The 27659-nt window shown below is 35.5% G+C and overlaps 1 protein-coding gene across 1 annotated transcript in view; it reads right to left on the bottom strand.

Annotated features, from left to right (window-relative positions):
• Positions 1-27659, bottom strand: part of shot (dystonin-like protein short stop) — a 429136-nt gene that overhangs the window by 324665 nt on the left and 76812 nt on the right. The window contains 3 exon segments of the mRNA XM_089095886.1: positions 1430-1587; positions 22478-22570; positions 24795-24872. Coding sequence (XP_088952012.1) covers positions 1430-1587; positions 22478-22570; positions 24795-24872 — 329 coding nt within the window.

Raw genomic sequence — 27659 nt, 5'->3', positions numbered from 1 at the left:
TAATAAAATAAATTAAACGAAAATCCTAAACTAATTAATTTAATTTAAAAAAAGAGACAATCACCTTCTCCCAAAAACCCCCAGGGTAACAACCACCATTCAATTAAATTTTAATCAGATTTAAAATCTGATTATTTGGGGCAAAATGAAGGTCTGATTAAAATAAATCAGATAAATAAATAAATATAAATTAAAAAAATAAATTAATTAATTAAAATCTGATTAAAATAAATTGTATACGCGGTCTGATTAAACGCGTCTGATACCCAATATCTGCACTTTCATTCATTTTAGCTTTTCAACTTAAAATTCCAAACAAGAGAGGGCACGGGCATACCCACGAGAGCTCCTGGCCTCTTACCCCACCCCCCTAAATCCTAAATTTCCTTGAGTTTTTCAGCGCATGTTCAGATCATCAAATAAAATTGTTTTTTTATAATTATTATTGGGCCCCCTCAGACTTTTTTCTATAATCAGCTTTCCACCCTCCACAAAAAATCCTGGGAACGTGCTTGTACTGACTGACTCTTTTATTTATGAAAAGCTGATAAGCGTTTGGGAAATAAACCTTTCAGGAACATATACATAGGTTGAAAGTAAAATCTAATGATAGGGAAAAGGGGAACTAAAAAACAGATATGAGTGTGGTTGATACAAGGAAGCTGGCCATGTCAATGATAAATGTGTTATACTTAAATTCAGTTAAAACTGATCATTAAAAACTTATTATTTCTGATATCCTCATCTTTTTCAACACTTCAATATATAGTTTGCTCTCGCCACAGTATCCCTCGAAGTAACTATAAAACGTTCCGACAAATAAGAGGTAAACTTGTTACCATTCCCTGAAGAACCTGGGGTTACATGGCAATTTATCTGAGTAAAACATGGATTAAGAGTTTTTTTTTTTGCATGTAGTGCATTTTGATTTTGGGTCGCTGGGTCTTATACGACAAAACAACAACCGAGTACACAATTTACCAAGTGTTATTGCCTTCGATGAAGCCTTAAAAGACCAAATCGGCCTAAAGGGATGTGTCAGTCCTCCCTACAAATTCTGGTACAGACTTACAGGAAGAAGCACTAGAATTCACAATATGAATAATAAATGAATTTTCCTTTTAATTGACAAGTTAACTTTGCCGAAGGGTTCCAAAGTTAAGATTTATATATATATATATATTTGAGGGGCAAGCTCCTTTATAGGAGGGAATTCAACCAGTAAATTACGCGCTGAGTCGGCATACGTACATGGAAGCATGGGTAGCAGGGAGATGATCATACAAGTGTCGAAAAGCGAAAGAAGTACACGATAGAAATAGAGATTTCCAATCAAGCGTAAGAATGAAGAATGGTCAGTTTCTTGAATAATAATTCTTGCTTTGTCATGAAGTTTCTGAAGTGGCTTCAGTGATGAGGGAAAGGCTACCATCCAAATAAGAGGGCAATATGAAGAAATACGACGGATGTCGTATGAAGAGGCTGCAAACAATCATTGTAAGAATCAACCCTGGATATATATGTATTAGCTTTCAAGGGACTCCGAACCTCCTGGAGGCTTTCATTTCGGTCAATATAAGAGGCTTTCTGTCAATATAATACTTAAATGAAATATTTTCGTCAAGCAAGAGGCCTAGGAATCTAAAGTTAATACTCCTTAGATCTACTTCGAGAGCCTCATTATACCTATATTTCACTTAAATCAGGGCATGCCTTTCAGACTCTTCAAAAAATAAGAAATCATGATTTTCCATCATCTAAACCAAGGTAACTTACATCAAACCACTCTTTCAAAAAGGGCTGTCATCTTTCAAAAAAAGAAAATAAAGAAATCCAAAAAAAGAAAATAGTTCCCCTCATAGACCAATTCATTCAAGTTAAGAATGATGTTAAGTTAGACGATGAGTGATCAAAAGGGGCAAAACTCACCCAAGGATAGCCTCAGTCCCTAGTACACAGTTATATAGATATAGAAAAACCAGCTCTGTAGAGAGCTGCAGGGATTCTTCCCTCTAAGTTGTAATGAAATCAACCCAACACTTTCTGCCAGAGGGGTAACAATGTAAAAAATTACAAGTTATTTTGGGATTAATGGGAATAGGGGCATTCTTCATAATGTATCATAAGAGGGAAGGTCGTCTTGACCAAAGGTTTATTGTTCTCACAGAAAATAGCAGTATCCCCGAGTGAAATATAAAATTTAACACAAAAAAAAATTGTTTATAAGATTTGGGCTTTAGAAACAACCTTAGTCAAAAACTCGATTCAACCTCCGCATTCAACCTCCGTGACATTTGCTTTATGGACATAAATTTAGGCTAGACTATTCTTGGCACAATACTTAAGATAGCCAAGGGATGGGATGTTCAAATTAATTTATCCCTGTCCACTATACCACAAGAAAGTGGGAGAGAGCCTTATCTAGTAAGCATCTGAGTTTTGAGTGAATTGGTTTAACTAGGTTCATGAACATGGTTGCCATCACGGTCAGTTCCCAAAGCGCACCAATTGCCTTTATCGCGTGCTACAGAGCGATTTTCTATGGTATAGTCAGAAAATTGTTGTAATAGTGCCCGTGCTATTGTAGCACTATTTTGGCAACCCTGAACACGTGCTACCATGCTACACATAATGAAATAGTGCTAAAATTGTAGTTTCGTGCTATAGGTGACAACCCTGTCCATGGACACTGCGGGATTTCTTCGATGGTCATAAGCTATCTTTTTTTAAGAAGTTTTCATGTCATATGAAATGCAGTGCAAATGTTGACCGCTAAAATGAGTGTAGGGTTGTATTTTAAAGGTTAGTGCCGATGAAGTTTAGTCAAACATATTTATGGAGTGATTGGATGTCTGAAATGAACAGTGAAATGTCCTTAGGTTGTGGCCGGTAAGAAATTTCTTCATTAAAAAAAAGTATGATGTATTGTCTTGTTTTTACATTGCTATCCCCTGATTATTAGAGATATATAAAAAAGTCCAGAAACGAGTTTTTGTGACTCAATGCAAGTGCAAATCTCTAATTCTCACCTTTTTCGCTCATTTTTCTCCTTTTTTGTTTCGTTTTTATATCATTTATATGTCGTCACTTACTTACAAATGATTGATATAATCACACTTAGATACATTATTGAACCCCAGGAAGTATATTGGATTTCCTTCGAAATTACAAACGCTTGAAGTGTGCCAAGGGGACCTAAGTGGACAAGAGGCTGATGAGGTAGGGTCAAAGGCAGGATGTCGTGTCCGCCTGGATGTTACTACTGCTGAATGAGAGAGAGAGAGAGAGAGAGAGAGAGAGAGAGAGAGAGAGAGAGAGAGAGAGAGGAATACTCGTCACAGCGTCATAGGACCTGAAGCCAACGGAGTTGTGCCTGCTTTTAGTCCCACTCAAACTCTTCAGTGCTTCACTGTTAGTGTCTACACTTTCGCACAAAATTCTTATTTCCTTTAAATACTTTTCTGATCAGGTGTATTCTTAGGAATACTTTTTTTTTTAGAAGGGGGAATAACAACTTATATTTGATTATTTGAGTCAGCGGTCCCCAGAAATTTGGGAAAATTTTGGATTTCAGGAAAGTATGTCCCTATTTCTGAAAGTATTTACCCATCCCATCCAAGACCGAAATCCTTTTCGCTCGGGTCGTGATGGATTGCCAAAAGGTCAATTGGTTTAAGTCCCACTGATGACTTTTTTGTAAACAACCTAAACGTGACCGGGAGCGTTAATTGGGGGGGGGGGGTATTTTCCACCCCTTCCTAGACTTGCTTCTCCTCCCCTACCCACATTTTTTTATTGACAAATGCCCTATTGGAGTTTTCGTTGAAAAAATAAAATTCAAAGTTGTCCCCACCTCCCCTAGATTTTGAAAATTCATTTTGCATTTCCCCTTGATTTCCTAAACTGAAGTGACTTAACGTGACTTTTCCATCCTTAAACTTACTTTCACAATACTCTAAGAAACTAGGATCGAACCACATTTTTCGTACAGCTTGTTGTTTCATGTACGGTCATACAAACAAGTAGCCTACCTAAGCTATCTTTATACAATACACCTGGATAAAGAGTACGTAGTCCATTTTGCAAAACATAGCTGACTACTTGCCACAAACAGTAAAAACTGCAAAAAAATATATATATAATTAATTTTACGGTAGAATATAATGTCCTGAAGCATGATAGACTTTCACGGGAATGACAAGTTCTTAACATATCACTATAATTTATATTCTAATAATCCACTAATTTGTCTTTTTACTTCATTTCTATAGCGAATTTAAACCGTGAACAATGACTGTCAAGAAAACGTATTCTTTTAAAATTAATTTAAACAGCAGATTTTCAAGTTTAGTGTGAATAAAATTAAAGGAATTACCAGTCTTTAAAAATGGTTGATAAAAGTTCGGCCATGATAGCAAACAGTTATGCCAACGAACTTTGTGAGATAGAACAAACAAGAGAATGGCAAAAACAATTCCAACCTGGTGGTTAAATTTTCTCTTGTATGTTTTCTTAAAAAAAAACAATTGGTAGTGGGTAGGTTTTTTTTCAAATTTTTTTTTTTCAAAATTCTTTTGGTTTATCCACTTTCAAATATGACTGGGAAGGGAAGTATTCAAGAAGGGGATTTTAAACACCAGTTTAAGGGTTTTCGATCAATTTGATTGGAAATATTTGTGTCACATATATATATATATATATATATATATATATATATATATATATATATATATATATATATATATATATATATATGTGTGTGTGTGTGTGTACATAAATAAATGTATAAATGCATATAAATAAATGTTTGTAATAAATATAAATAAAAAATTGCTGTTGGGCCAATTGTGGCATATAGATGTGGATCGTGGGAGTTTTTTTTTACCGACAGTTCTTCTTCCTCGTCGGCCCAGCGGAAACTGGAATCGAACCACTTGTCCCGTAATAGTAAACAATCCACTGTGCTACCACAGGTCAACTGTTTAAAATATAATGACATTACTCCTGGAACCCTCAGCAATTTTTGCTTTTACAACAATAAAAGGATAAAAGAGAAAATGTTTATAACACATCTTGAGATAAAGGCCTACACACTGATTTCTTTTAATTACAAATTACGATCATGAACATAATGATTTAAAGCAGCAACCCCTCAAAGTTCGTTTTTAATCGTTAATACAAAATTTTGAAATCAATCCTAATCTTAGAATGAATGGGGTACGCATGCCAAGGCTCTGGTATCGCGGCAATTAACAAAGTGGCTTTTAAAGTGCGAAAAACATCAGAATAAAACTTTTTTGTCCCATGGACCCCTTGGATTTATTCATACCCGAAAACCACTATTTTCTAAGCAGTTTTCCAGTTGTTTCAAAATTATGAAGTTTTTAGGGTAGTACCACATTTCCGTCAGTGCTGCCACGTTGAGCCGTGAAAACAAATAAGCAAAACTAATTAGTCATATTTTAAATTTGTTCGCAGTTTATGTAAATTAGGATCAGTTATGCTTGCAAAAGGTACGATGTCGAATTTTAATTATATCTTTATTTTATATATTTATCAGTTGTTATTAATATTTCTTTACCATTGAACATATCCGGCATTTTCGATATTATTTTCGCGTCCGAAAACTTCGTAAAAAAAAACTAAAATTGCTTGAAAAAAAACCCAGATGGCATAGAAGTCCAGCTCAAAGTTTGGACGGCTTGCAATGGCTTCGAATCCTGGAGCAACTGATAGGCCTACACCTGGCATTCTTTCCATAACAGTCAATTATATATATATATATATATATATATATATATATATATATATATATATATATATATATATATATATATATATATTATCCCATTATAAAGTAATGTAATGTTTCTTAAGTGTTTTTTCCAAGTGTTAAGTGTTTTTTTTCCAAATGCTGTGTTTTTTTTTTTTTTTTTTTTTTTTTTCAATGGCCGTTTTTCCAAGTAATAAGTACTATTATTAGGTCAATGTAGCGTTTCATATAAGTGTTTTATGATGATCGCTGATCAAAGTTTATGTTATTTGTGCCTTTCATTTATGTTATTTTACTATGTTCATGGCCGTATATTTGGCCGCTATGCATACCCCCCCCCCCAATATGCAAATCTACAGTCCAAATTTATATTTGAAGTAACGAAGAAACTAAAGAAAAAACTGGTGAGTTCTCGAATTTTACACACCGAAAACTTGAGTGAGTGGCGCATAATACACAAGTACCAAAATTAGTTCCCTCTACGGAAATAAAACAAATAAAACTCAAATTAAATTCTCAAATTTGGAAAGTCTTATTTTCCACTGGGGTATTTTCCGGGGGGGGGGGGGGAAAAGGCCGGCCACCATTTATTACGGTACCGTACAAGGACGGATCCAGGATTTTTTTCGGGGGGGGTTACTAATTTTTGACTTTTTCGGGGGGGGTTTACTAATTTTTGACTCAGTTTTCGACTAATTATACTGATTTTTACCTAGGTTTTACTAATTTTCGACTTATTTTCGACTCGGTCAATTTCGGGGGGTGTTCAAACCGGGTAACCCCCCCCCCCGCCCTGGATACGGCCTTGGTACCGTATAAAACAAATATCCATTGTTTTCCTGTTATTTGAAGGGGTCTGACTAATTTATTTGTCCAATAGTAACCCGCCCTGCCTAAGTGTATTTATCCACAGTTATGACGGAGGTAAACGATTATTCGGTTCTATTTTGATATCAATCTTTATTTTAAGGATCGCGTCGGCGCATGACTAAAAGTTTGTCCAGTGATTTCATCCTAAAACCGTAAAACGTACATATACATTAGTCATCTTGGCTTCTGAAAGGCTTCTGCAATGAATAAATATCCGGGCTCTCCAAACTGAGTAGAGGCACAGGCCACAGAGGCCCATTGCCTCCAATAAAGCAGAATTACTTAATAAACAAAAATACGCACGAAAATACCCGATAACAAAACTTCAATTCCGCCTAAGTGAACTTTTAAGCATCGGTTCCATGTATCTCCAAGCTATTTAATTTTATTGCAAATTTATTATAGATGGCACCTAATCTCAAGCATTTGAAGATACTTCCTAAGTTTATAATTATTTGTTTAAACGTTTTACAAAAAAGGCAAGCTATGGTAAATTAATAAGGTAGTTAATGTTATCACAAGATTTTGGTCTTTACTACCAGTTTGTAACGTTGAAATACAATATTCAACAGTGAAATCTAAACCGCTCTCAGTTAAGGAAGAAAGGAAAAGGAAAGAATTATTTTACATTTTAACAGCTATATATACATTTAAACATATTAACATATATATATATATATATATATATATATATATATATATATATATATATATATATATATATATATATATATATATATATATATATATATATATATATATATATATATATATATATATATATATATATATATATATATATATATATATATATATATATATATATATATATATATATATATATATATATATATATATATATATATATATATATATTAGGATCCAATATCCATGCACTCGATCGTAATCTCAAAATCATAGTAAAAATCCGAAGGAGTGACAGCCCTCCTCAAACCGGACACTTTATATAAATGCTCATTTTAGCAGGTCATTTGATCTTTGTAATCGTTGATTGTTTCCTTGGCTTTATAGTTGCAATCAAATAAACCAGGAATTTGTGGTTTTGGCGCGGAGGAAAAGAGAAAAGCGCTGAACGAATCAAGGTAAATTAAAGAAGAGAATTTGGGTTGAACGAACTCTTACAGGAGCAAAATAGCAAAAAACATTCAAAAAGATAGAATAGAAAACCATATGCACTCTATCTGGCCCATACGTGTAAAGACATAATTTAAGATTTTATATGGGGAGAAGGGCGAAGAGTCAATTATCTCAGTGCAAGACTAAAAAGACCTTGCTTGGCTCAATTTTTTCGGTACATATTGCGTGCCTTTTATTAGCATCAGAGGGGTTAAGCTTACTTGTCCCACATTGTTACCCCAGATGAGAGAACGGATTTTGGCATTGAAGGCCCCTTTGTTTCAGTTCTCCCATTATGAAACGAAATTGTGTATTTATTCGTAAAAAAAAAAATACCATGAAAAATGTAGTCCATACCAAACAGTCATGCAACTGTGTAGGAATATTTCAGAGAAGGGTACCAAAATTTTAAATCAAAGAATAAGCAAATTTTACGATACTTCGGAAATTACGTGAAAGAAATTAAGGTTTATATTAACTTTTATATGTAGTCGAACTGAGATGTTCTACCTGATATTATAATCTAGCTGATATTATAGCTGACATGATTACATTATATATAGCTGATAATATAGCTCATATTATAATCTAGGTTTGACTTCTATATCCAGTCTTAAAAGTTACAAATGTCTCAGACTTCATAAACTGAGAGATATTACAATCCATTGTACAAAAATATATTTCATTTTTTTTTTTCAACCTAGTTTAAGCTATATCATTATTTTCTGTGGTGGGTCACGGTACTGCAAACAAAACAAAACAAAATCTAAATTCCGAATCTTGGATCTGTCGGTAAACACGGTCAAAGTCAAAGGACTTCAAATACCTGACATGTGTATATGATAAGCTTCTGTACTTTTCAGTGTTTTCAGGGGCTGTGCCTTTCAGATGTCTGTGCTTTTCGGAGGCTGCTTAGCTGGACCGAAACTAGGACTATGTGGCGCATACTAGCTGGTGTAATCAGCTAAACTTTCACTTTACTGTATTTCTTGGGGCATATAAGAATCTTAGATGAAAATGTTTGTAATGGATTAATTATACAATGAATGCGTTGCACGAGGTGCAATGTTTGATGCGCTGATGTTTTATGAGGCAGTTAAGAGATGTTTTTGGTCTATTGGGTTCAATGGTAAGCACCAAATTTCGTGATCAACCGAAAATTTAAACAACGAGTCATAAAAGTGATCCACCAATTCAACAAATTAATTTCCAATCGGACCAACTAAAAGAACCACAACAGGATAATTATGACAAAATAATAAATCCTTTTTCATGGCAAACTTCCACAAATCGTTTTTAAAAAGCGAATAATTTTAAAGATCAAAACCCATGCTTACATCATCTATGTGGGTAGTTGATAAACATCATTTGGGTTGGTTAACACGTTTCTCCTACTTAAGTATATTTTATATTCTGCGCAAATACAATGCTAGAATGGCTTAACCTTTGCCAAAATTTGCCAAACTATAAATACAACAAGCGATTTACTCCTTTTAAGGTAGGAATGCAAATTTGGGCTTCCATTTAGGGTTCAGGATAGATCACATTAAACAAAAACACAAGACTCCCTCTACCAACAAGTGACACTAGCTCAGCTTACACATTAGCCTACAGCCTACAGCTCAGCCTACAGCCTACTAAAATCCCAAACACATTAACGTCACTGTCGCACATAAAGGTCGTATAAGATACTTACATAATATTCAATATCATGGGCGCCCATATGGGGGGGCCTCCAGCCCTCCCCCCTGGCTGAATGATACTGCCTTATATTTTATATATTTGTTTTGAGATGTCTAGTATGCAATATTGAAAGTGCCGATTAGACCAGCTAGCCCCCCCCCCCTACCTAAAATTCAGCTTATGGGCTCCAATGTTCAATATTTCTAAGATAATCTAAGATAATCTTATTCTAAGATAAGATATATTCTAAGGTTTTCAAAGATATAAGAATCAGATATTCTAATATAAGTTATTCTATAATATAAAATAATAATGTAAGATATAATACATATAAGATATTCTAATAATATAACATAATATGCGTAGTGTAAGATAATATAAGATATTCTAATAACATAATATAAGATATTGTAATATATCCTAAGATATATATATATATTTTTTTTAAAATAAGATATAATCCAAGATAATATTTCTAAGATGAGATATTTCTGAGATAATCAATAAAACTGGTTGCTAAGTGGTTCTAAACGGACATCAAATTTTCATTGATATATTCTTCCTCCCAATTTTCCGCTTGGTCGTAAGATGGTCGATGTTTGCAAGTTGACTGAAAACTTAATTATCAATTTTTATTGCTGCATGTGACGAGGCCTACTCCGTAAGTGGGGAGTAGGCCTCCCCACTACATGTTTAGCTCCCCAAAATATGACTCTTTACATTATGAATAAGGGGCTTAAAGTATCAAGGACATCAAAATAAAAACATTTTCTGGGCCCCTATACACCCACCTTGTGGATTCAAACCTGAAAGCTACGATTTTTTTTTTAGGATTTTTTTTTTGTCTTTTGGTCGTTTCTTTCTGTTTCATCGATTCTTTTGTTGCGATAGCTGTGCTCGAGAAGAATTTTTTGATGAGAGGGAAGGGGCCAGATGGGAGGAAGGGGGTGGCAAAATTTGGTAAATTAATATGATGTAAAATAGGGATTCTATAATAAAGGTAATTTAGAGCAAAAACTGAAGGTGTTAAGTGAGCTGATTACCTCCTCCCCCCAAAGGTGGACAAGTACAGGTTTAGAGTGCTGGGATATTGACAAATTAGCCCTTACTGAAAACGCCAAAAACATAGCGTCCGTTTTAAAGGAAGAATTTAATCAGAATAGGTCATGCAAAAGACATTGGTTTGGGGTGCCCAATACCGACACGTCTTACGTAAGGTAATTCAAAACACATTCTACACACAAGCATTCAAAGGTAACAGTAACACAATAACGCAGGCCAGGATCGTATCCAGGATTTTTTTGGCGGGGGGGGTGTTGTTTACAAAAATACTTTAAAAAACGTATATTTTTTTATATTCATCTTTGTTAAGTTTTTAAAAGTAGTACGAAAATTTTGGGGAGGGGAGGGGTCAAACCCCCTAACACCCCCTGAATACAGCTTTGACGTAGACCCCACACGCATGGACTTATTTCAAAAGATGGTGAATCATATAAAAACTTCAACAAAAGACAAATCGAAGAAATATTAGAGTAAACACGTTTAGTTTCCTTGGGGAAGCCGCGGGAAGGGGATAGTCTCTCTCCACACAAGTGCCTGATGTTAGATGATGTTAGAATGTGTAAAAGAACACTCACTGGCAGCATTGATGCAAAACCCCTTGAATAGCTTAAATTTTCTTGGTTTATTTATGTATTAAATTAAATACGTCAATAAAGTCCTTACTTATATAGAATTGATGTTTCTGGTCTTTACTTATGTCCTATTAAATTCAAGCAATATCATTTAGTAGTTTATTGTATGTCTAGAAGATAAAAAATATAAAAAAGTATAGGGAAATCCAAAAAGATATTGAGATAGCAGGGGGAGGGCTGACGTTTTTTCCTGTTCACTTTAGACCTATCCACACCTATAATTATAATCCATCCAACCATTGCTGACATATCCGTGCAGAGGCATACAAGAGGAGACATATGGCATAACCAAGGCGCGGACGTAGGAATTTTCTGCGTGGAGGGGGGATAACAAAACAATTTACAGTTTCAATAAAAGGTGCCCAGAAACATGGAAAATTTAGGATTTTGAGAGGGGAAACGTGATAAGCAATAGCAGCAGGGGGCGTCAACTGAGGGGTACAATCTTTTTTGCCCCCCCCCCCCCGAACTTCAAGAACATCTTTTGATAGGGGGTATCTTCATTGAAAATGTTTTTTTTTGGTATTTTCACTAAAACAAAAAATTAAAAAAAACTACATATTTGACCATCTCCTAGATTTTGAAAGATATATTTAGTTCCAAATTTTAATGGTTTGTGGCATAATTAGGTAGAATTGTGGTGCAGCAAAACTGTGCCCAAAATTTGCCAACCCATAAATGATATAAACTCTGCTTAGCTTTCAAACAGAAGAATACAAATTCAAGATCCATTATAGGGAGTACGACTATGTGAAATATCATAGCTTTGTGTTCTATGATACAAGCCTTAAAGCCAGTCTCCATTTGGCAGATTCTGCAAATCTGCACCGCCAATCTGCAAATTTTATTTCAATGGAGACTTCTTTTCCGGCTCCGTATTGGCAGTTTGCAGATACTGCAACCTTCGACGTTGCTTTTTCTGCAAGATGGCAGAATGGCAGAATCTGCCAAATGGAGACTGGCTTTTAGCGGTACATCAATGGAACCCGCATAGCAACAGAAAACTACGAATTATTAGCCTTCAATCACAGAGAACAGAGAGTTTACTTTTAAAAAAGCATGACAAAAAATTTCCGTTCATTTTATTGGCTTAAAATTTCATACAAAAGCACCAACCAAGTTTGGCTTCCTTTCTTGACATCCACTTGAGAAAAGATGAGATGAAATATATATTTAAAAAAAAAGCGATAAATGACGATACAAAAATTAACCTTGTGGAATAGTACAGTAATTTCTCTTTCCTTCAATGGTAAGCTTCCTACAGCCAGCCAAATTATACGATGCATTAATAAAAATGAGGTATTTCTTATACCAAAAATATGGGGATGCAAAGAAAGGCGTTTTGGGGCAAAATTTCAGGAAAAGTAACCACTAAAAAATTAAGTCAAACGAAACTTTCCACGCCAGCTGGTAGTAATTAATGGAAATAAGATATGGGGCTTCGTGAAGCCGTTTTTAATTAATTATAATTTAAAGACGATCACAGAATGTGACATAAGCTGTAATAATACACATGCTGACAATAATAAATAATTATCACATATATATTTTTTGAAAATAATTGGCATTGATTCAAAATTAGAAAAAAATACCCTTACAATCAATTTCTGGGATGTTATTGACACAGGCTACTAACAAGGCCGTATCCAGGGACATTAGGGAGTTTGACCCCCCCCCCTAAGAAATTTTGTCCGACTCGTAAAAACGTAACAAAACTACATATACAAATTTTTGAGGTATTTTTTGTACCCCCCCCCCCCCAAATAAAAAATCCAATATGTGACCTTGGCTACTAACACTATAAACCATATATGAAGAATTCTTTAAATTTTCTTTTCCATAACTTGTTATACAACATTAAGTCCGTAAGTCCGGCCTTAAATATTAAATAAATTATTTTATCGGTATGAAACGTGAATAACAAATGGGCCGGCAAATGATTCTTATTATTTTGTGATGTGCAATACGGACATGCACGGGGTGGAGGATCGGCCCCCTCCACCTCTTACCAAAATACTAAATTTTCTTAAATTTCTGGATAATTTTTATTGAAAGTATCGAATGTTTTTAAACCCCCTTCCCCTCCAAAAAACAACAAACTTACGTACGTGTCTAATGTGAAACCGATTTTTATCACAATTTGAATATTATTAATTATAATCGTGACGTGTAAAGCATCCAAATTTTCATCAAGTTTGGCAGACCACAAAAATCTCCTTTTTTCCTTTGGGCGAGAAAAGGGGCAAGAGCCTAAAACTTGAATTTCTTCCTTTGGGGGGGGGGTGGTCCCATAGCTGTATCTCGATGCTCTGTGTCGGACACATGCTCATGACTTTGCTCGGGGGAGGTGACAATAAAAAATAAGAGCATATACAGACTTACAACAAAAGTTGACAAAAAGATATATTGTGTAACTCTTACAAAAGAAAAACTAGGACCACACAGCTACCGATTTGATCATCAGTTGTTTCTTCTTTTCCTTGGACCAAAAAAGGAGTGACAATTTCAAAACTTTAGAAACGTGTCAAATGATAAAAACGCGAAAGATATTTATGCAAATATACTTTGCATATAAACGCCTATTAGTTACACATGTGGTATTTTTGACAAGGTTTTCTTCAAGCAATTAGCAAATACATAAAACCGAAATGAGAAGCTTCCAACTGAAACTTTTTAGATAAACAGAAATCCACGTTTAGTACCGTGAGAGGTAACAAACATTTCGATTCAGAGGGTGGGATATATATACATATATATACATACTATATATATATATATATATATATATATATATATATATATATATATATATATATATATATATATATATATATATATATATATATATATATATATATATATATATATCCTCCTGGGACCTGGTGTCCACGTCTGTGGACACCCCCATAAAATATTTTTTGTGTAAAGGCCTTGACATATAGCAGATTTTATTATTTCTACGAGCTCTTAAGACGTGAAAAGTTATATATGATTTTTTTCAGAAATTTTTTGCGAATATTAGTAATGGTTTTACAAACTAAAAAAGGATAAAGTAAGTAGATGAAAAAAAAGCAAAGGTAAGAAAAAAGAAAAAAAAAAAAGTGGTGAGAACGAGTTCTGAGAAAAATCAGGTGTACTCTCTTGATTGTAGACAGTGCTTAGATAGTTTTAAAAGTAGTTAGTTTGATAAGTGCCATCTTTTGGAACTTGGAAAACCTCCACGTCCACGTCTGTGGACAGGCGGTTCCAATCGAGTAAAAAGCCAGGGTTGATTTTTCTTAGTTCAAATCTTGATTCTAATGGGGATAGCAGAGGCCAATGATTTTTTTATTTACTAAATTGGCAACAAACTAGCCGCCACTCACCCATAAGAAATCGCCACCCCCGTAAAGTGTCCCCCCCCACCCCCATTCTGTCTCCCATACCCTTTTCTTCCTTACTTTATAAAAAACTTTTATTCCCTTTTTTGCAAAAAAAAATCAACCAAAATCACAACCCGTAAGTATGCTAAAAATTAAACTATTTTGTATATATTATTTTTTCATTGTTGAATATTTGGTTATTTTATTTGTTACCCTTTTTATCTTTTTATATTATGACATTCAAAATATTTTATACTTATGACCTATATTTATGACTATTCTATTTTGTATTTTCTGACTGTTACCTGTCGTGTTTTCGTTACAGTGGTAACTATGTGTTGTTATTGTATTATTTTGTTATTGTATTATTTTTTTACTAGGAAATGCAAATTTGGTCCACTAGGGTTTGTGATAGTTCTTTTGCCAATCACTATCTATCTATCTAGCTATTAGTTTCAAGCTTACTGAACCTGTTCCTTTATTGTAGTTTCCCTTGATGACGCCCTTGGAATGCTCGATGAGTGACCTGGACCTCTCTGATTTAGATGATCATGAGGAATGGATAAAAAACCACTCCTTGTCGTCTTCAGCCTCTGACAGTGAACCAGCTGTTGCAGCCATTCTGTCATCAAGCAGTTATGTTGTTCTTCCAAATGTTGAAAGTGAAGAATCTGATGACAACGTACCCTTAGCAACCCATGCCAAACGCTTGAAGGCTGACAAAGTAGCAGCAACCTTGTCCTGGAGGACGTCTCGGCGGTTTGATAATCATTGTGGCCCGGACGTGGGCCCCGCTCATTTCCAGGACCACGACGATTGGAGTAGAGAACAATTCTTTTTGCAATATTACCCGGAGAGCTTCTTCGAACGTATAGCTTTTTGCATGAACTACAACTATCAGTTGACCCACCACAAAAGCTTGAATGTAACTCCAGACGAGCTGAAAATTTTTGTTGGCATTGTCATCCTGATGGGGAACCTCAAGTTTCCTCGGATCCGCATGTACTGGTCTGGGAAGTTTAGGGTGGAAGCCATATCACAAAAGCTGACTCGAGACAGATTCTTCACAATCTGGTCGAACCCGAAGCTCGTTGTTGATTCAGAAATCTCAGACGAAAAAAAAACAAAAATAGGCTTTGGAAGGTGCAGCCGATCCTTGACAACTTCAGGAATATCTGTCTCCAGTTGCCACGTGACAGGAACTGTTCAATTGACGAACAGATGATACCCTTTCAGGGTATGTCAACTCTCAAGCAATATGTCCCTAACAAGCCCAATCCGGTTGGATTAAAGAATTTTGTCCTTGCCAGCTCCTCAGGGCTGATACTTGACTCCCAAATCTACCAGGGAGCCACCACCCTGGGATAACAGCTGGTAGCACATAGCTTTTCAGTTGGGATCGTTCTGTGCTTGTCTGAGACCCTACCAGAAGGTACATACCTCTATTTTGACGGATTCTTCTCGTCTGTTAAGCTCCTCGACATGCTGGCTGAAAGAAAAATAAATGCGACCGGAACTATCATGAAGAACCGTTTGGGTGCCAACGGCCCAACGCTTTTTACCGAAACAGAAATGAAAAGAAAGGGCAGAGAAACCTCTGTCATGTCTGTGCGCTCAGATAGAAAAGTAGCCGTGACCCAGTGGTATGATAACAAAGTGGTTCTCCTGTCTTCAAACTGCAAAGGTATAGAAGAGGAGAAAGAGGTAAAACGATATGACAAGCGCCAGGGGTCTTACGTGCAGGTCAAATTTCCACAAGTAGTCTCCGACTACTACACCTACATGGGTGGGGTAGACCTTGTGGACCACATGGTTAGCTATTACCGGTTTGAGACGCGTACTAAAAAATTGACTGTGCGTCTGTTTCATCATTTTGTGGATGCTGCACTAGCCAATGCATTTCATGAGCTGAAGGGCCATGGCCCAGAAGTTTCTGGTGACTTCAAACAGCTCATTGATCTTCGTTTCAACGTGGCCGAGTTTTTGCTCAATTCCGGAAGCTCGGAGTCACGAGGTCAAGAAAATAGCAACGAAGAGCCGTTGGGTGAAACTCAACACCGTGTTTTGAGTGTGAAAAAGAGTGCCAATCCCTCCACCATATGCCAGAGCTGCACTGCATCTACCAGAATTTTGTGACTTGGCGAATGCAGCCCGGTGCAGAAGGCCTGGATGCTACAAAAGGTAAAGATGGATGTGCTCGCAGTGTAAAATCATTCTCTGCTTGACACGAGACAACAACTGCTTCAAGAAATTTCATGAAGAGTAATGTTTTGTTTTCACCGTTTTGACAAATATCTTTTAATAGACGAAACAGATTTTTACTATACTCTTAGCTCGATAGGCAAAAATAATGTTTTTCGATCCTCCTAAAATAGTATACTGTATACGTCTTTTCTGAGTGAATTAAAAGAGTATAGTATATCCGCATGCAGTCAAATTAAACTGCATACGTCTTATTCAGATTATAAAATAAAATTGTTTTTTTATTGTTATCCCCCATAATACCCCCTCCCCACGAAAAAAATCTTGTGCAGATACCCGAGTTCATGCGATGCTTTTTTTTATGTGTGTCACCCTACAGGTTCTTTGATTATTTATTTATATATTATTTAGCTTAGAAAACACCATTACTAAAAACGTGTTCGTCACATGAAAATAATCTGACAAAGTAAAAAAAAAAACTGACAAAGCAGTTGACACTGCCATATTTAGCTGCATCATTCTGTCAAATGATTAACCTGCGTAAACACTTGACAAGCTTACAATAGTTTAAGATAAAGTGACTATGCATCATACTGTCAGAGCTTACTTTATTTAACTATTGGATACCTAAACGCCGAAAATGCTACAAAGCAATTTCAACAATCCTAATAATACATGTCTCAAAAGTTTTTAGAAGACCAAAACTGCCATGACAATAAACATACCTACTATATACCCACAAAAAAAAACTATATACCCACCTTAAGGTAACTTTATGGGTTTATTGTCTGCCATTTTTAGGGTTCTCTTGTAAAGTAGAAATGCTTTAACAACATAGGACCTTTTTTTCAAATGATACTATTACATGTGCTGCAAGAGTGACATGGTCAGAGTCATTAGTTCTTTTTTTCATTTAGACTGAATTTAAAAGAAAAACATTTTTTTCCAATATGAAGACAAAGGGCAGCATTCAGACATTTAAGGAAGAGAAACACCACCTTACCCCTTAACCCTGCCATACATTCTTATGCCATTCTTTTTCAAAATTAGCTAGTGAGAATATTAAACAACGTAGGCGACTAATGAAAACTTTAATATTTTTTTTTAGGGAGGTGGGGGATGATTCAAGGTTCATTGGGAAATTGTTATGCCGGCGACTTATGAAAACTTTAATATTTTTTAGGGAGGTGGGGGTGACCAAAAAATTGGAGGGCAACTAGGCCCCCTCCCCCGCCCCTTTTTCCCAAAATCATCCGATCAAAATTTTGAATATCTGTTTTTTTCATCATAGTTGAAAGGTCCAATAACTATGCCTTCGGGTACAATATGATCCCCCCACACAGCCCCAGGGGAAAGGTCTTTAAGTTATAAATTTGCCCATTGTTTGCGCATAGTATTTGTTATTGGGATATATGCATACATTTTCTGGTGGTGGGGGGAGTGGATTTTCTGATGGGAGTTTTCCCACGGGCGAATTTTCCGTGGGGAGGGAAGTTTCCAGGGAGTGAACTTATCAGGGGAAATTAAACACTTGGGGAATTTGCCAGAATTCTTATAAATTTTTTTTATGTCTTGCTTTCTCTTTTCCGTCTCAATTTTACGCACGGAGTAGTTAAGAGTATTGTCCGGGGCAAATTTTCACTGGGATCCAATTGTCTGGAAGATATTTCCGTGAGGAGGGGGGTTTCTCCGTGGAGATGAGGTCAGATTTCCTGGCATTATTTAAAAAACGATCAGAAGTTAAATAAAAAAGATAAGTTTTTCTACTGAAAGTAAGGAGCAGCATTAAAACTTACAACTAACAGAAATTATTACGTATATAAAGGGGGGTTGCCCGCCCTCAACACGTCGCTCTCTACGCTAAAGCTTGATTTTTGTCCCAATTCTTTAAGAATTTTTATACATTTTTTTTAATACCTTGCTTTCTCTTTTCCGTGTCAGTTTCCTGAAACAATTAGAACAATAAAACGCTTTTTAAAAGTACTAAAAACTTTAGTGTAAGGAGCGAGGTGTTGAGGAGGGGGCAACCCCTTATATATACGTAATAATTTCTGTTCGTTTTAAGTTTATGTTGCTCCTTACTTTCAGTAGGGCAACACTCAGACTTTAAGGAACACAGGAACAGGAATTATCATATCAGAATAGATTTTAATCTTTTTCAAGGGGAAATATCTTTAAAAAATGATGAATGATGATGTTCTTGGAAGGTTTCCCTCACTCCTCCCAACTCTGTACAAGTGAACAAGGACGTATCCTGGATTTTTGTTGGGAAGGGGGTATTTTTTTTGTTGGGAAAGGGTATTTTTTTTGTTGGGCAGGGGGTATTTTTTTTTTGTTGGGAAGGGGGTATTTTTCTTCGGTTGGCAGCGGAATTACACAATAAAAAACTTTGTGTATATGCATTTTTGTTACATTTCCACATGTCTGACATTTTCGGTGGGAGGGGGGTCAATCCCGGAAACCCTTCCTCCTGGACACGGCTTTGCAAAAAGCATATGGATGCAATCCTTTATTTAACGCTCAAAATATTTCATTAACAAAAGAGAAGCTGCTATCCCAACATCTGCACTATAGCCCATTACAGTAGGTTACATTTCAACAAATAAAAGCTACATTGCAGTCCAAACAAAAACGAAAGAAGTTTAATTTGTAAATACTCCACTTTCATATTTATCTGAAGGACCTCTCGCAGAAAGTTAGAACATTTGACCATTTTTAGGCTTCGAATCCTCCCCCCTTCCCTCCCGCCCTAAAGATCCACTTAAATAGTACCTGGCGCGCCACCATACGGTATACTCGGCTTGAAACCGCAAATGAACACGCAGTCAGTCAAATGAAGCTTAAAAACATGACACCATACATACAGTATAATGACCTCTAGAACTGGACGGTTTTATGAATAGTTTTTTGACAGCTCTAAAGCGATTGGCTATTTCCGAATTGCTGCTCGATAGCAAGTGGGACCTCTTCAGTCCTCTTTGCACCGAAATTATTTTGCACCACAGATTGACAGAAATCTACACTTCGCTTTAGCTCAATCCTTTTCGTTACGTGTGAACATCACTTTGATTGTCAATTTGCTTCAATGGAGCCGTTTACGACTTTTGGTTAAGACGATCACCCTCCCCCCCAAAGAAAAAACACGCACCAGGGACAACCCTTCTCACATGAAATCCAAAAATTCGTGTTTCTGCGGAGAGATGCTCGAGACCTTCGCGTTGGGGTGCTCGAACATGCTTAATTTGACGTTGTGATTTAAATAATGCTAATTCCTTATGTTGAAAAGTTTTGCCAGAGAAATCTAAAATCAGTGAATACATCTGGAATCATCATTAAAAGCATTATCTTTGAATGCATATATTATTGTCCTAATCCTTTTTTTTTTATTAAGTTTCAAATTTCACCTGTCGTTAGTGCTCATGAGCGGCTTGATTTACCGTCAAAGTGTGGACAGACGAGTAAATAAAATAATGACTGTGTGTCAAAAATAGTTTTGCCAGATCTAGTTCATTTGCACGACTTGGGCGCTTTTTTTGGGGGGGGGGCTGCAGATTGGATTCTTCAAAGCGAGCTATTTTTTCAAAATAGCACTGTCAATGTAATTTTGATTGAAAACGATTTTCTCAGTGCATTTACACTGATATGGTTGTTTTATTTTATACCAGGCATCTGAGAACCCCGGTCGATAATTGTAAAGGAATGAGATAGGAGCTTGCAATGCTGTCTTTCTGCTGTATTTTTTTCTGTTTGACAAGACTGTATAGAGTTAAAGCCAGTCAATCTAGAAACCTGACAGTTTTTCAACTTTTGAAAATAATTGACAAAAACAGCTGAATATCAAACTCGACAATCATTTTCAATCGATATTCAGCTGAAGAGTCAACTATGTACTTTCAAACTAAAACCTCAAAATTGTAAAGAGGATTTGGCTAGATTCTTTTCTGAACGCCACAAATATTTCCCTTTATCTTAAAAAAAAAGCAAATAATGGCTAATTCTATAGCCTTTAAGATTCAATGTGATTGCATGTCAAAATATATAGAACAATCAGTGAAATACTATATCAAAGGTTACCAAATATTATTTTCGTCTATTGACTTTTCAATGACATTATCGAGGGACATAAAAGGATGTGACATCATTAAGTAGAATTTAATGTTTCGTTTTTTTGTTTTTTGTTGGGTTTTTTTTTGTATAACCTTCTGTAACAAAATAACCTTCTGTTCATAAATATATAATTGCATTTTCTTATTGATTAAAAATGAAATGGATCTTAATAGTGATAAGAAATGAGAAAATCTTATAGCAATGGCGTCAATCCGGGAGGCAAAATGTATTTTTCCCAAATCTAGAGTGGGTGGGGGCAAATTTTGTCAGTTTTGCGGTGAAAATATAAAGAAAAAAAAATTGTCGATGGAAATACCCCTCGAACAGGATTTTTTTTCAAATCTGCCTGGGGATACAGTCTGGGGAGTTTATACCCTCCACTGCCCCACCCCCTTTCAATTAATACCACTTTGTGCTGCATAATAAAACTGGTAACGATAGAAAAAGAAAGTGGGTTGGTACCGCTTATACGTGCCCGCAAAATTTCTAAATTGTGAGGATATACATATTTTGTTTGAATTCACTTTATTCTACTCTCAGCACACATTCTCAGCAACAAGCTGATGCAGAGATAAATGTCCCACAAGTAGCGCTGGCGAGGTGTGAAATGCAACAAATTTCAGTCATAATTCTTAGCACATTTATGTCAGTACTTTTTTTCTGTTTTTTGGGGCAGTTCAATATTTATGCGTTAATATGTTAATCAAAAACGCAAGAAATACGACGTTATCAGTGCTTATTAGGCATTTCAATGACAAATAAGAGAATCAGAGTTTAATCAGTGGCGTCGTTGAGGGGGGGGAAGAGGGGTCAGTTGCCTCCCCCCCACAAAAAAAAATTGAAAAAAGACTACAATTTATTAAGTGACTTTAAAATTGTTGCTCTTTTTAAGTGTAAAATTTGCTCTTCACTTTGAGCAGATAATTTGTTAAAACTTTGAAGACCTGACCGCTGATTTGTTGCGCATAAAATTGTTGAAGAATTTATATACGTAGAAACTGAGTCACTATCAAATCAATCTATTATCTTGAATCAATTATCCATAACGGCCCACATTCCTTGGATTTCATAAATGGTAAATCATTCAGATTATGATGTCTGTGTTTCGAGGGTGAGTAAAAACTATGGCATTAAATGGAGCAAATCATTATCGCTTTTAATTCACAGCAGGAATGCAAAGTTAACAATAATCGGGGTGATTTTTACGCTCAGTTCTGACAAAAGACGGTCAATTTTGATAAACGCCCATTCACGGTGAGGCTTTACTAATACCGACGTTTAGCTAGTGGTGCCGTTTATATTTTTCATAGAATTTTCTGATTGGCTGAAAAATTTTATGACACATCCTGATTGGCTTAAAATAAAAACAAATTATAGTGTATCAAAAAGTTGTTTATATGAATTTTTGTTACTTGTTTACAAGTCAGACACAAATTTTGGAGGGGGGGATGGGGTTCAAACCCAGTAGTCCTTGTGAACGTCGGCCTTGACGTTCAGCCAAGAGAGGAAAATAAATACGATACACAACGCGCATCCCTTGCCTTTATCATAGTCAAGCACCGAGAGAACTTAGGCCTCACTTCAGAATGAATTCCTGTGCATGTGGCTGCTTTAGCGCCCTAACAATTCCAAAACTATAAAAAGCTTACCTGGAAGTGTAATATAATTGTCCATATCAAGCCAAGAATCAACTTGGGGTTACCATCAACAATATCTTCTGCTCTGATATTTACAAGTTTTATCTATAAAAAAGATGGAAAAATCATTTTTACACAAGTGAAATTAATACCTTTAAAAAAAAAATCGAATATTTATAACATAAATGAAAAAAAGAAACAATGAATATAAAAAATAAATAAATGGAAAATATTTTTAACGTATTTTTCGACAACACGGGAGTTAATGGTTATTTATCTTGGTCGCAAGAGACTATCTAAAAGATTCTTTATTATTAAAACTTGAAATAAAGTTAGAGTTTCGATCTCAAAATTCAGACTGTTTGATATGCTTAAATAGTATTTGGTGTCGAAGGTAACTAGCTGCATTTAATGTTAAGTCAGAATTTAAGTTGTCGTTTTTAAATAGTTAAGATGATTACTTTTTCATCGGAGTAAGGTCTCCCTTTTCCATGATTTTTTTTGCCCCTCCCTCAAGTTTCGAAAAATTTCTTTGGTTGGTATTTTCATTTAAAAATGGCTTTCATTGAAAAGGTATTTTGATTGATAAAACAACAAAAATTGCCCTCTTTAATATCGAAAAATACATTTTACCCCCCTCCCCCATTTCCGTGAAGTAGCGCAACTGCTTTCTTTGTTTAAAGAATTATTAAAATGGTTCGATTTTTGTTACACTCAGAACCAGACAGAAGTAAGTCGATTGAACAATTAAGTTTTTTCTTCCTTCAATAAACTTGGATTTTAGTTGTTTGTTCTCTCTCTCGCTCTCTCTTTTTCTTCTTCTTTCTCTAAGTCTGCGTTGTTTTTAGTTTGGGTGTACTTATGCTTTTTTTCATCAAATACCAAGGTTTTAAACAATTTCACGCTCCAAAAAAGATTGATTTGATAGCCTATACCATACAAAAGGACTGGAAAATACACTAATTCCCACAGAATTGGTTCCAAAGGTATGGGAAAATGATAAGGTAGGGACCAAATTTTATTTCTTGAGAATAAGGTATTTATATATATATATATATATATATATATATATATATATATATATATATATATATTCTTTAGAAAGCTACACATTCTTAAGCTATTCAATGTCATATATTTTTAGCTGTTTTTGGTATCCGCGACTAAAAAAATAATGCATAATTACATATGGAGGTCTTTTCATTAAAAATTATTTTGTTTTCTTACTTTTTTATGGTATAAAGGTATTTTTTAGGAAATTTTAAGGTATAATTTCCACTTAACGGGTTGCAACTATCAGATTTAATTTTTACTGTCCTTGGCACTTTAACTAATACTTAAACAGAGAGTTGTAAGCAACATTAAAAATTATCAATTGTATATGTTCAATTTGTGAAAATTCAAACGTATTCAGTTGTAATGGCTCAAAAATGGGCTGTTAACACTGTTATGAATCCAGGTATTTTTAAGCTTAGTGTAAAAATTATGCGTGTTTTAACAGCATATGAAGTTAGGTTATTATGGTACCTGAAATATTTAATAAAATTTAAATGAAAATCTTATCAACACTAAAATTTCCCAACTTTAGAGCACCGATTCCCTGAAAATGTACCGAGAATACTGATAAACCATGTGTTCTTAATTATGCAGCAAAATTTCGAGTAGGCTATGTCGTCATAACAATAAATTGATAGATTTCGCAACATCCCAATGATGCAAATTCACATAAATGGCTTTTATTGTTTTTTCGACATTTGCATATATACGTTCAATATGTGTCTGACTAATCTCTAGTCAGAGCGGTTTAGTGGCAGAATAAACTTCTAAGGCTATCAAGGCCGTACCCAGCGGGGGGGGGAGGTTAGGAAAGTTTGAACTCCCCCCCCCCAATCCCTGAAATGTTTGTTTGACTCGTAAAACGTAACAAAAATGGAAATAAACAAATTTTGTAAGCGTTTTTTTTGTTTTGTTTTTTTGTAATCCCCCCCCCCCCCCGAAAAAAAATCTTCGAGTAAAATCCCCTCCGAAAAAAATCATGGGTGCGGCGTTGAAGGCTATACGCCGTTATATTATCTAAATTCTGTTTTTTATCCAAAATGTTATGGACGGGGTGGGCAAAAGATATTACCGAGCGGCTGGCCAGCTGTTTTATTAACCAAGGCCAACATGGCCTTGTTTCAACTTTGTTTTACCAACTAAAACTACATATTGTAAGCCCCACCTCACAAAAAACACCTCTGCTTAGGTACGGCAATGATAAAAAAAAGGCCGAGAACCGCTGCTCTAGGACATCCAATAAAATAGTTTTAAATATGAACACTCAACATACCTTTCGATATCGGAGATAATCTAGACAAGTTTGTACATTTTGAAGCATATGAAAACGCATGCGACCTCGTTCTCGGGGCTAAAAAAAAGAGAAAAAATCATTCAAAGAAAAAACAACAACTCCAATAATTGATAAACCCACTACCGCTCAAATTGCTCCTTCATTGACGTATTTCGTTAGTTTCTTTCAGCTTAGCGTGAGACAAGACATAGAAGTGACAGAATAGATAGAAATATATAACTTGGACCAAGGCCGTATCCCGGGGCGGGGGTTACCCGGTTTGAACCCCCCCCCCCGAAGTGTTTGTTTGACTCGTAAAAACGTACCAAAAATGGACATAAACAAATTTTGTATGCGTTTGTTGAGGTTTTTTATATACCCCCTAAAAAATTAGTACCCCGCCCCCCCCCCCCCGAACAGAAATCCTGGATGTGATTCTGACTTGGACTATATATTTGCACATTAGGGGAGGGGGGTAAAGTATTTGGACAGTGTGAAGTTAGAAAGCAATTCTTACTACATAATATGCAGAATAATTGTACCTAACACATTAGGCATGCAGGCCCACTACACTTTAATGTGCAAATATATAGCCCAAATTTATTTCTAAAGTATTACAGTTTTATCTTACTTTGGTATATTTCATTAGGATTGAGCGTCAGAGAAACATTAGAAGAATATTAGATTGTGGGTATATCATACAAGTACCAAGAACAACATTAAGCAGCAAACCTATGAAGATATACATATAGTTAGAATGATATTCTTGGGGGCCCGCGTTCAACCCCAACCATTGATTTAGTAATGACTTAGCGGGACGGGCGACCTGCGATCCAACTCAAAGCTTCATGCAATTTGCAGGTTCCTCTCTTAAAACCCTCGATCTTGTCACTCAAACTGAAAAACCTAAGAAGTAAGGTCAAAAGACCAATGTTTATACATAACTGGGTACTTGACGAAATAAATAAAAGCTCCAAATAGGGACAGTCCCTATTTGAAACTTTTATTTATTTGGTCATAGAAAAGGCAGTGTCACCATGAAAAAAAATACCCACTGGGTACTTGTTAATTATTCAGAGCAAACTCAAGAATTTTGATCTGCAAGATCTGACAAAACCGGTTTAGCTATCTGTATTCGGAGACAATTATAAACATTATATATTTTGTAACGTCTATTCAATTTTTTTCTAATAAATGACAAAAAATAGAACTTTGCATCTCCAGAAAAAATTGAAATTTAACCTAAATGATATATTGTGTTTCTGTTCGTTTTGAAAAAAAAAATAGATTAAGATAAAAGAAGATAAATTTCAAAAGTATTGGGTGTGGTATTGTATTGAACTATGAATGATATTGAAATAGAATCATCGTTTTCTACAAGCTATTCATACTGTGACACAAAATTTAATGAATGTTATGGGTTATTGACACAATGGATCTAATTTAGAACAGATCTTATCCATGAGATACAGCTTGTATCAGAAGTAGACCCCGGCGCCGTGCCGATAAGGGAAGACCGGCAGTGGCGGGGCCAAGAATAGCAGTGGCGGCTAGTCGCCGATGATTTTTTCACGCCACAGCTGGTAAGATGTCGGTGGCGCGCCGCCGGCGCGATCTATGTTGACTGCAAACATTAATGTTTTCATCAGTCTTTCTCAAATCCCAGTTTGAATTTACAAAAGATTCGGGCCTATTCATGAGTTAAAAACTTCATAAGTCGCTGGCTGGACGCTGGTCTTCTTCGTTATTCATCAAGAGAAGTAGAAATCTGGTAGAAACGAAATGGCTGTGGCGTTTCAGAACCATTGCATAATAAATGAAACAATAGATAATAGATTCGCCGTGACATTCAATAATATCCAAGGAATCTAATTAAAAGGGAGCACACACAAAAGGCAAATTAGGCCAGTAGCCTACGAGAAGTCGAAAAATACCCTAGACAATGAAAAAGTCCTAATGGGGGGCCCTGGGTCTATCAAAATTTTTCCATTGTTTCCCACGGAATTTGATATCATTTTCTTCCGTCTCCGCTTTAAATGAAAAAAATAATTAGATTTTTGGCATCCCTGCTTCCAATTAAAAAAAAATCAGGTATTATCATTTAAAAATGATAACCCCATCCCCCCCCGCTAGAATCTTAATGAAAATCACATCATCAGATTCAGTGTATCAGATAACCCTATTGTAGAGATTTAAAGCTCCTATATGCAAAAATGTGGAATTCTGCATTTTTTTTTTTATTTATTTATTTATTAATAAATAATTTTTTTTCCAGAAGAAAGATCACGGATGCGTGCTTATTTGTTTTTTTTTTTGTTTTTTTTTTCCAGAGGTGATCGTATCTACCCAGTGGTCCTAAAATATCGCGAGAGGGCTCATTCGAACGGAAATGAAAAGTTCTAGTGCCCTTTTTAAGTGACCAAAAAAATTGGACGGCAACAGGGCCTCATTCCACTTTCATTTTTTCCCCAAGAGTCACCAGATTGGAATTTTGAGATAGCCATTTTGTTCAGTATAGTCGAAAAATCTAATAACTATGTTTTTAGGTGTGAAATGACCCGCCACAGTTCCCGGTGGAAAGGCTGCAAGTTGTGAACCTTGCCCATTGCTTACATATAGTATTTGCTATTGGGAAATATACAGCCATTTTTTTGGAGGGGGGGGGGTGTGTGTGCTTGGGGTTGATTTCTAAGTGGAGAATCTTCCTTTGGGAGGGAAATTTCTGATGAGTGAACATTCTAGGGGAAACGTACACTGAGGAGTTATGACAGAATTACTATAGGAAATTCTTTTTAATTGTCTTACATTCTCTTTGCCAAATTTTTTATATGGAGATGTTCCGGGGAAATTATCCGGGGGCTTTTA

Source organism: Artemia sp. Qi Xiang Cuo, chromosome 10, assembly GCF_049724085.1.
Source record: "Artemia sp. Qi Xiang Cuo chromosome 10, ASM4972408v1, whole genome shotgun sequence".
Lineage (NCBI taxonomy): Eukaryota > Metazoa > Arthropoda > Branchiopoda > Anostraca > Artemiidae > Artemia > Artemia sp. Qi Xiang Cuo.
The sequence above is the reverse complement of the archived record's forward strand: the minus strand, read 5'-3'. Positions and strand labels throughout refer to the sequence as shown.